Raw genomic sequence first — 10,775 nt, forward strand, 5'->3', positions numbered from 1 at the left:
CTAAGACTTGGTAGACCACCAATTGGGAATCACTGTTTACTTCAACCGACCGGGCACGAACATCTTTAGCCAGGCACAATCCTACTAGTAGGGCTTCATACTCTGCCTCATTATTAGAAGCGTTAAATCCAAACCTCAGCGCGTAATGAATTTGGTGCCTCTCCAGTGTGATTAATATAATTCCTGCTCCCGAATGATGTTCTTTTGACGATCCATCAACAAAAAGTTGCCAAGTAGGAAAATCCTCTCTTTGCCCAGTCGCATGCTCTTGCTAGTCGGGAATATCAGGAATCCCAGTACATTCAATAATAAAGTCCGCCAAAGCTTATCCTTTAATAGCGGACCTTGGTTGATATTTGATTTTGAATTGGCCCAATTCAACCGCCAATTTAAGTAAACGACCAGATGACTCTGGCTTCTGTAAGACTTGGTGTAGGGGCTGGTCGGTAAGTACTTGAATGGGATGTGCCTGGAAGTACGGTCGTAATTTGTGAGATGAAAGTACCAAGCAATAGGCCAACTTCTCGATCACGGGATACCTTGACTCTACTCCTATCAGCCGCTTGCTAACATAGTACACCAAATGCTACACTTTATCTTCTTCTCGTACCAGAGCAGCACTGACAGCATGCTCGGTGACTGCTAAGTAAACAAAAAGGTCCTCCCCATCTACTGGCTTTGAAAGAACAGGTGGTTGAGCCAAGTGTTCCTTTATGACTTGAAAAGCTTGCTCACATTCTTCTGTCCATTAAAATTTTTTGCTCCCTCTAAGCAAGTTAAAAAACGGGACACATTTTTCCGTTGATTTAGAAATGAACCTGCTTAGAGCAGCAATCTGCCCAGTCAAGCTTTGCATATCATTAATCCTAGCTGGAGACTTCATTTCCGTGAGCGCCTTTATCTTCTCTGGATTCGTTTCTATTCCTCGCGAGTTAACAATAAACCCAAGAAATTTTCCAAGACTTACTCCGAACGAGCATTTGAGGGGATTCAACTTCATGCTGTACTTTCTCAGTATTGCAAAGCATTCCTCCAAATCTCGTACATGTCCTTCAGATTCCTTTGACTTTATTAGCATATCGTCTACATACACCTCCATGTTTTTTTCGATTAATTCACAGAACATGCCATTCACTAAACGCTGGTAGGTGGCTCCCGCATTCTTCAAGCCGAATGGCATGACCTTATAACAGTACAGCCCTATGGTATGCTCCTCGTCGGGAGGCTGCATACTAATCTGATTATACCCTGAGTAAGCGTCCATAAAAGACAAAGTTTCATGACCAGAGGTCGTATCAACCAACTGGTCTATACTTGGCAAAGGAAAACAATCCTTAGGACATGCTTTGTTCAGATCGGTAAAGTCCACACAAGTCCTCCACTTTCCATTGGACTTGGGCACTAATACTGGGTTTGAAACCCAGGCGAGATAATAAGTCTCCCTTATGAACCTGTTTTCCTTTAGTCGCTCCACCTCCTCCTTGAGAGCCTTTGCCCGATCCTTGTCAAGCAATCTTCTCTTCTGCTGGACTGCTGGATAGCTTTCATCCACGTTGAGCACATGGCTGATCACAGTTGGTGAGATACCCACCATATCCTTGTGAGACCAGGCGAAGACATCTTGATTCCTCCGCAAAAATTCTACCAGCTGTGCTTTTACTTCTAACATCAACTTTTTTCCAACCTTGACCCCTCTGGCCGGGTCATTCTCATCTATTGGGACCTCCTCTAATTCTTCTGTAGGTCCCACCTCACTATCATAATCCCCAAAGCGAGAATCAAAGTCCATTCCCTCACTTTGGGCAACGCCCTATTTGGTGACTTCATCACCGGATGGGGATTGTTGCTCACTGAAACCAAGAGTGCTTTCTTGGCCAACCTCTTCTAACATTCTTTCCTGATCGGCTACGACTGAATGCTTTTTCGGTCGACATCCATCTCCTCTACCTCCTCTCTATCTGCACACACAATCATATTGTTTTCCTTAGCCCCCTTTCGCGCTTTAGCTACCGAGGCATTATAACATTCTCTAGCTTCTCTCTGGTCTCCTCGGACACAACCTATGCCTGCACTGGTCGGGAACTTCATAGAAAGGTGCCATATAGAGACTGCCGCATGCAAAGCTGTGAGTAGTGGTCGACCGATCACCACATTATAAGCTGACGAACAGTCAACTATCAGAAACTCCGTCATAACTGTCTCGTGTTTGGGAGCATCTCCTGTTGTGATTGGTAACTTGATCGTTCCGGCCGGTGACAACCCTTCTCCAGTAAATCCATAAATGACTTGAGAGCATGGCTTCAAGTCATTAAAGGATAGTTTCATCCTTTCAAAGGATGATTTGTAAATGATGTTCACAGAGCTCCCTGTGTCGACCAGACATCTCTTCACGTTCATGTTTGCTATTTGGACTGTAATGACGAGGGGGTCATTATGAGGATATCTCACATGTCGTGCATCATCTTCAGTGAAAGTGAGGGACTCACTTTCATACCGTGGGTTCTTCGGAGGTTGCTCTTCTACAGTCATGACCTCAGACGTTGATGTTGCGTCCAACTCATGTCGGAGTGTTCGAGCATATCTCTCTCTTGCCTTGTTGCTATCCCTAGCCAGATGTATACCTCCACATATAGTGTCTAGAGTAAAGTCCACATGCTCGGGTTGCAAGGGTGGAGACCGCTATCGCTTAAACCCATGATTATTGTTACTTCCCTCTCCCTAGGTCTTCTCTGCTCGATACTTTTTTAATTTCCCCAACCGGAGGAGAAACTCTATCTCATCTTTGAGATGATTGCATTCATTTGTGTCGTGACCATAGTCTCCATGGAAACAACAGAACATATTCAAGTCTCTCTTACTCATCTCCTTCCTGATGGGTGGGTGTTTCCGGTAGGGCACCTCTTGATGACTCGCGAGATATATCTCTGCTCAGCTGGCCGAAAGAGTGGTGTAATTGGTGAACCGAGGCTCATACTTAGTTGGCTTGTCGTTTGGTCCCGACTTAGCCTTCTTTTCCTCATGGAACTCAGACCCGTTATTTCCACGTTTCTTCCCACCACTTTGTCCATTTCCACCATTCTTAGGAGAATCAGTTGATCCACCTAGATTGTTTAGGCCTTGCTCTCCCTTCTCAATCGCATCATCCAATTTCACATATTTGTCCGCCCGGTCAAGAAATTGTTGTAATGTTGAAATTGGATTGCGATGAATGCTGTCCCATAAAGGACTCCGATAGATTATGCCAGAAGAAATGGCAACCATCTTCCCCTCTTCTCCAACTGCAGTTGCTCGGTTGGCTTCGCTCATGAACCTCTATATGTAGTTCTTGAGAGATTCATCTTTCCCTTGTTTAATATATGCCAAGTGATTGGCATAAACTGGAGGGGTCCGAGCAACACTGAACTGCCTACAAAATTCTTTCCTGAAACTCTCCCAAGAAGTAACGGAGTTTGGCTTAAATTTCCAATACCACTCCTGGGCAGTATCAAACAACGTAATGGGGAAAACTCTACAGCGATAGTCATCGCTCACTCCGAGCAACTCCATTTGGTCTTCGAACTTCCCCACATGCCTTATCAGATCTGCCTTTTCTGTATAAACTGGCAGTACCGGTGCTTTATATTTTGCTGGTGGCTGGGCTGCTCTAATTTGAGTATAGAATGGGCTACCACTCCTGTGGTTTACCGGATCGATTGCAGAAGGTTATTTTGATAGACCTTGAACTGCAGCCGTTAGCGCATCAAGATGGGCCTGGGTGCCTGGGGCGACCGCTGGGGGCTCAAGGTCTGGACCGCCTGGTCGGGCGTTCATATCCAGCGCACCATCATCAAGTATTTCTACTTGACTGGTAGGCCGGTTTGGATCTCTCCCTTCGACCAGGACGGTCCTTCTCCTATCGGAAATGATGCCTCTTAAATCCTTCTGAGAGGTATGCCTCCCTAATTGATCGAACACTATGCTCCAAGTATTTTCGGAAGGCTTACTGCGCGGGACATGCTCCTTGCCACTGCATTGCTGGTTGGGATGCAGTGGTGGCCTTCTTGTCTGTGCCGAGCGGTCTTTTCCTCCTCGTTGGTCGTTGCCATCTTTTTCCTTTGACTAGTCGGTGTGATGACTATCAGCTTCATCACGACCATGCCCATTTTTGAAGTGCGAAGTTTCTTTACCCCGAGGAGTTTTGGTTTGTTCCCACCCGGGTGGAGTCTTTTTACTGCCTGATTTGTGACTTCCAGATCTGGAAGTTTCTGATCAATGGCTCCCAGTGGGGGTTCTAGAGTTCCCCCTTTGAGTAGAGGCAATGCCCGATCGGATCCCATCCTCTTCCCGAGCAGGAGGGTTACTCCCGCTTCTATTCGGTCCTCGAGAATTGGGCCTGTCAGTAGTTTTTTGACCAGCATCTGTGGTCCTTGCTCCTTGGGTAGCTGCTCCTCGCGCTGCAGCTTGGGCATTGGCCTGGGTCAACTACGTAGCCTCCTCCAGAGCGAGTGCAGCCTCACGGTGTCGCCTATCGGCCTCCTCCTGCCGTCGCCTGATCTCTTCGCTCCTGGCATCCATCTCCCATCTCTACAGCTCAAACACGCCCTTCTGTCTAGCCATCTCTTCATCGAATGACTCCTGTCGGGCGTTGAATTGCGCCATCTCCTCCTGGAAGACCCCCATGGCTTTCTGGAGTTTTTCAGCCTCTGGAGTCATGTCCTCAAGCAAGACTCTAGGCTTAGTCTCGTGGTCTTGAGGGCCAGGACCTTCTGATCTAGCAGGCTCTTTAGAGGAACCTGGCTTCTTGGATGCTGCATTGGTGTTCTTAGGTGCCATAATAATAAGGAAATTGTCTGTTTTTCTTTTTAGGCTCTCAATGAAAGCACCAAAATGTTGACCACAAATTTGGCCAACGACGAGTAAACGTCAAAACTACACTAAAACTTCAAGAGAAAAAACGACACCAATGATTTTTATAGTGGTTCAGCCCCAATTTGTTGGTAATAGCCTAGTCCACTTAGAGTTACGATTTATAGATCCACACTAAAGATCAGATGAACCTGAGTCAACTGAGTTTCTTCAGTATAAACAAAAAGAATACAATACTTCTCTCAAAATAAAAATACTCTCTTAGGAAAATCTAAATCTGAATCCCTAAATGATGTCATGAGCTCTGTATTTATAGGCCCAGGATCGTACAAACCGAAATCCCTCATAATCGGGATCTTTCTATTACTTTCACAATATTTAATTAATAATATATTTAAAATACAACAATACGTGATTCTTTGGGATAATCTGAGAGATTCCCGCCTAGGCACGGCTGATTCTAGTCTAAGTCATTGCTAGAATTTCGCTTACATAACAATAATTTGTTCAGTAAATCGACTTCACTCCTTGGAGAAAAACTGTTCGGCCATGCACTCCACCAGTCGGCCAAACACCTCACTGGCCGGCCATGCACTCCACCGATCGGCCAAACACCTCACTAGTCGGCCAAGCACTCCACCGATCGGTCAAGCACTTCACCGGTCGACCAAACACCTGACTGACCAGCCATGAACCCCACCGGTCAGCCAAACACCTACCTGGTCGGCCGGAGCAGGTAACTGATCAGTCAAGTATCTCTTGCCACTTGTCACTTTTATTGCCACATCATCATTTTCAAATTTTGGGGATAACAGTACCCACTCGCATATTTGAGGTTTGCTTGGGGCCTGCTGCGGTATGTCTCAAACTATTGATGGAGGCCTAAGGGAGAAGGAGGATGCCTAATCGAAGATGGAGGCAGTCTCTCATTGTTTGTGGCAGGCCTCGTAGGTTTCAGGTTATTTTTCTGAGCTGCTTGTGGGGCAGTTCGGTTATTCCTAGTGTCGTCCACTTCCAGATCTGCAAATGTTTCTAGTAGGTGCAGCCAATTTTATGATGTACAAAAATTTATATGGGAGATTTGAAAAAAAGATTAATGCTCTTAATGAAAGCACCAAACTATTGACGACATTTTTTGTCAACAAAAAATAATAATAAGAGTAATTAAGCTTATTTCAAAGATTAAGGAATAAAAGAAAAGAACAGAGATTTTTTACATGGTTCAGTAGTTAACTCTACCTAGTCCACGCGTCACTATTATTAAATGTTCTCAGTTAGAGCTCTAAAAGAAATTTCCCATAATTTGAGTACAAGAAATTATTTGTCCCCAATAAGTGACTACATTCCAAGTATTTATAGACTTGGTTACATATATTACTTCCCACGTTTTTATGGGAGTTACTTTAATATCTAATTTGAATTCAAAATACAAGCAAACATTTAAAATACAAAATATTCTATAAACATAGCGTTAATTAAACAATATTATAACCGAGCCCACGATTGTAGGCTTGTACTGTAACTGCCTGGTGTCCACCATGAAAGTGTTTTCCAGCCTACATCGTGGTTTGAGTTCTTACCATCCTCCGAGATTTTGAGGTTTATCTCTAAATTGGAGTTCTCCTTTCTAGCTAACACCTCATTCTGAGATGAGCCTATGACATGGCACTTGCGTGAGTCACTTGTACAGATGAACATGCTTCTTTTTCTTTTCTTATTCGACTTTTACTCTTGCGAGCCTACATTTTGAGATTAAATAAACTCGTCTCAAAATTTGGAGTGTAACAATTTATAGTTAGGTACTTATCGATGTACCATTAACTAGCATTGAACAACATCAAATATACCATGAATTTATATTGAATTTTTTTTAATTGAAAAATGCAGCCAAAACCCATATTGAAAAGTAGAATAAAAAGTTGGCAAAATCACCACAAAATTTTGTATGGAATTATTTGATATATATATAAATATATTAATATATATGTATACTTATGTTTTATTGTTATATCCATCATTATATAAGGTTATGAGGTACTTATCCATGAATAGTAAAAGTTGGTATTTTTTTTTGGTAAAAGATACATAATTTATGACTTTTATTAGGTGGAATTCATAGATAGTTGCGCTATTTCAGAACGAAAATTTCAAAAAATTGATGAAATAAGTTTGAGAATTTGTAGTTGAGGTGGATTTTAGGTTTAGAATTTTATTTTTGTGAGAGAGAGGACATGTCTGAAAATTATAATAGTGGTATTTGAGTTCAAATACAATATTCTAATTTTTGATATAGGGGTATATTGCTATCACTACAAGAAAAAATGCTTTTAATAACACCGAAAATGTGTTATCAAAACATACGATAACACTTTCTGATGTGTTAAGACCGACTATGTTATCGTAGGTCAGAGTACTTTACATAACACTTTATCAGTGTTATACAGATGTGTTATTGTACTGTCAACGATAACACAATTTCTGTGTTATTTTAATATATAGATAAGTGTTTTATTATTTTATTTATAGTCGATTATATAACACTTTTTTTGTGTTATACTACACTTCAGTATAACACTTTTTTTGTGTTATACTACACTTTAGTATAACTTTTTTTTTTGTGTTATACTACACTTTAGTATAACACATGTGTTATATTAGCTTAGAGAAACATAATATTTTTTTACTTACACAAAACTAGGAAAACAAATATGAAAGTTGAAGACAAATAAGGTAACATAAATAGATTTTTATTAATTACTCAAATGTAATTACAATATTTAGTCTACTAGTCTAGGCTTAAGAAATCATATTACAACATAATTTATTCCAAATTCAGATTCTTTTATCACTAAATACAAAACAAGAAATGTATACAAAAATTAGTGAAATACATTCTTCCATTCTAAAGGCCTCAACTACAAATGTTGTCAAGAATTGCTCCAAAGAAATCATCTCAATATACCTGCACATTGTAAAAAAAATGTCCTTTTATTATTAAGAACATAAGACTTAAGCTAGTTTCCACCTGTAAGCATATAAAGTTTAAATTAAATTTGTAATAACTCCAAAACTTAACGAAACAGCAGGGTATAGCAAGATGTACTACCATGCAAAACAACGACTGAAGCAACAAAACATGCAACTTAAAACAAGGCTTGTGAAATGTATCAAGATAAAAAATATATCATTCTCAATGATCAAAAAGTATGTAAGGAAGAATTGAATCCAGAACTCTAAATTCTGTCAATATATCCCCAAAAAAATTAAAGAATAAGAACAGAATCACACTTTGACTTCTTATACAACAAAATCATAAAGAAAAACAATAAAATAAAAAATCAAACATGACAAGAATCGATGTTTTGAGGAGACGGTTTCTGGTATGTCTTAAATTTATGTTTCCTGTTTGTGTTCTAAACTCTTGGCTTTAGTGTCAAGTTTATGATTTTTGAAGAAAAATGTCTATATATGATATAGAAGAACTCAATCATACTTTATGCTTGATCATTCAACTTTAGTTGCAAGCCAGAAGCAAAAGAAAATCTATTTCATTTTCTGTCATCTATTTCTTGTATCCATAACGTTATGTGCTATACTAATTTAGGCATATAAGGTCTAGTACTAAGCTATAAAAACAGAGGAAACCAAAACACATGCATATCTAGAATTATCAAAGGAAGTACAACATCAGAAGCAAACCTAAATGTACCATCAGAAGCAAGAGAAATGGTAGACATAACAACATCAACAAAACTAGAAGCAGAACAGAACAAGTCTGGCTTTCCTTTTCTAGCTAATTACTGCAACAAGCTATGAATTCAATTTTTCACATGCTTAATAGCCACTCTATCAGTACTCTTGCAGTACCCTCAAAACCAAAGTGTAGGAAGTCATAAGACTAATAACAACCTGTTGGGTTCTTTGATCTCACTCCAACCCCCATGACAAAAATATGCTCCACATTTTTCTTCAAATGTGGATTTCACATAAGGAAAATGGCTAAGTTTGTAAATGCTCCTATAACCATAACAGTTATAGGACCTGCAGATATTTTCTCATACATTACCTACTGAGTAGTTGGTTGTTTAATAGGTCTATTTCTCCTGCTTCCCTAAGTCATAACAAAATATTTGAGATTCATTTATGTTGGTAAATATTTTTTACAATTCATTGAGATTCAAATTTACAATGCAAAAAGATTGATTCTCCACTTCTAATAACTAATAAACCACATTCTATTCTCCCTGGAAGATAGCCAATTACCAACTCAACTTAAGCAAACATTTCTTTTATCATACATAGAATAAGCATAACAGATCAGTGGAAATAAAAGTTTATATATACCTGAGGAAGAAAAGCTTTTCTAATGCCAAAATTTGTATCAACATCCAGACGACCTCCAATACCTACTGGGATAGCTTGTCTATATCTACATCCCCCAGTGGTTGTAACACCCTGACATACATAAACTAAACACAAATTAGAGTGGCTTTTAACTGAGATTGTATGATATACATGTTATGGCAATGTACTAAGTTTTTTTATGAGGAAAAACAAAAATCAAACATGTAGAAGGCAATCAATGAGCTCATGCCTGTTCTATTATGGGAAGATATCCACCAACATTAGGAAGAATGGTACCATCTTTTAGTATTCCACCTTCGCCGCCAACTCCAACAGCGATATCATCACGCCCCATCATGTAAAGGATGTCATAGATTTGATTCACAGAATGTCCAGCATTAGTCCAGGCATTTGTGTTGATAGTCACACCCTAATAAAAAAGAAAAAGAAAATTCTTATGTGTCACTATGTTGTAAGTTGGTTATGTACTATATATGGTTCGAAAATAAATTAGCTTTTGAGGAGATAGATTTTTTAATGAGAATTAAGAGAGCTCAAAAAATTGGAGACTTTGGGAGCTAAAGTCAGAAAAAGCAAAGCAAGAAGCTTTTAAAAGTAAAAGATGTTATTATAGTAATTGGTAAAAGACTAGGAACAAGTTAACTGCCAGCATTGAATTATTTGATCCGACATTATGGTCCTAAGGCCAAGAGTTCTTTTATCCTTTGACCATATATACATAAATATTAGTAGGACCAAATATTTGAGAGATTAAGGTCCAGAAAAAAGTAGGGTTTTTTATTTTAATACTTATCATCATCAATACCAGAAGAAAAGAAATATAAAAAGAAAAAAAGAAAGAAAACTCAATGACTTGTTATCAAGGATTAAAATATGTAACTATCAATATGAAATAATCTACTCGTAATTTACTCATTGAATCAATATAGAAAGGGAAAAAAAATGTACTTTTTCATATTTGTGCTGCTATCCAACCTTTAAGTGGCTAAAATTGAGTTGGATATACTATATTCAACTTTGTAATAGACAAATCGTGAAGACTGAAAAGATTATTTTTACCAAAAGAAGACTTAAATTACCTCTAACTCAAACTCTGATCTGTTAAGCTTTAAGAGGTAGAGCAGAGCAAAGAAATCATTCGTATCAACATCTGTATCCAAGAGAATCCGGCGAGGCCTAGGCCGAGGAGCGCATTTTGCAGTGTGCAAATTAGCTGCAAATCCTAAAAGGAGTAGAACAAAAACAACCCAGAAGTTTTTTTTCAACACCATTTTCACTGTGATCATTTACACCCCAGAAAAGTATGCAGTCCTCACCAAACTTGATGAAAGCTATCAAATTCTGTTGAGAAAAGGTTTGTGTTTAAGCCATGGAACAAATAAACAAACAAAGTTTCAAACCAATAAACATTACAATACAATACTTTGAATCAGATTCAAACTCAATATTTCCACAGTTTCTTATTTAGATAACTATTGATAAACATGACTTGTATATATTATTTATGTCTTAATAATACAATTGCTTCAGTTTTATCATGTTTTTACTCTTTCTTGTTAACTAAA

At 38.9% G+C, this 10,775-nt stretch overlaps 1 protein-coding gene across 1 annotated transcript; it reads right to left on the bottom strand.

Annotated features, from left to right (window-relative positions):
* Nucleotides 1-9,137: 9,137 nt before the first annotated feature.
* Nucleotides 9,138-10,481, bottom strand: LOC133823181 (nucleoside hydrolase 5-like). Its single transcript, XM_062255806.1, has 3 exons — nt 10,290-10,481; nt 9,440-9,619; nt 9,138-9,300 (listed from the first exon to the last, which is right to left on the bottom strand). Exons 1-3 carry the CDS (start codon nt 10,479-10,481, stop codon nt 9,163-9,165), a joined length of 510 nt encoding a protein of 169 aa, XP_062111790.1. The 3' UTR covers nt 9,138-9,162.
* Nucleotides 10,482-10,775: the final 294 nt, after the last annotated feature.

This window comes from Humulus lupulus, chromosome 1 (assembly GCF_963169125.1).
Source record: "Humulus lupulus chromosome 1, drHumLupu1.1, whole genome shotgun sequence".
NCBI lineage: Eukaryota > Viridiplantae > Streptophyta > Magnoliopsida > Rosales > Cannabaceae > Humulus > Humulus lupulus.

What these genes read in the sequence shown, in the direction of transcription:
- LOC133823181 (XM_062255806.1), bottom strand. Translation starts at nt 10,481, where the DNA reads ATGGTGTTGAAAAAAAACTTCTGGGTTGTTTTTGTTCTACTCCTTTTA. An exon ending in GATCAGAGTTTGAGTTAGAG is followed by an intron (nt 9,620 to 10,289) that starts GTAATTTAAGTC and finishes CTTTTTTATTAG; the next exon opens with GGTGTGACTATCAACACAAA. An exon ending in ATCTTCCCATAATAGAACAG is followed by an intron (nt 9,301 to 9,439) that starts GCATGAGCTCAT and finishes TATGTATGTCAG; the next exon opens with GGTGTTACAACCACTGGGGG.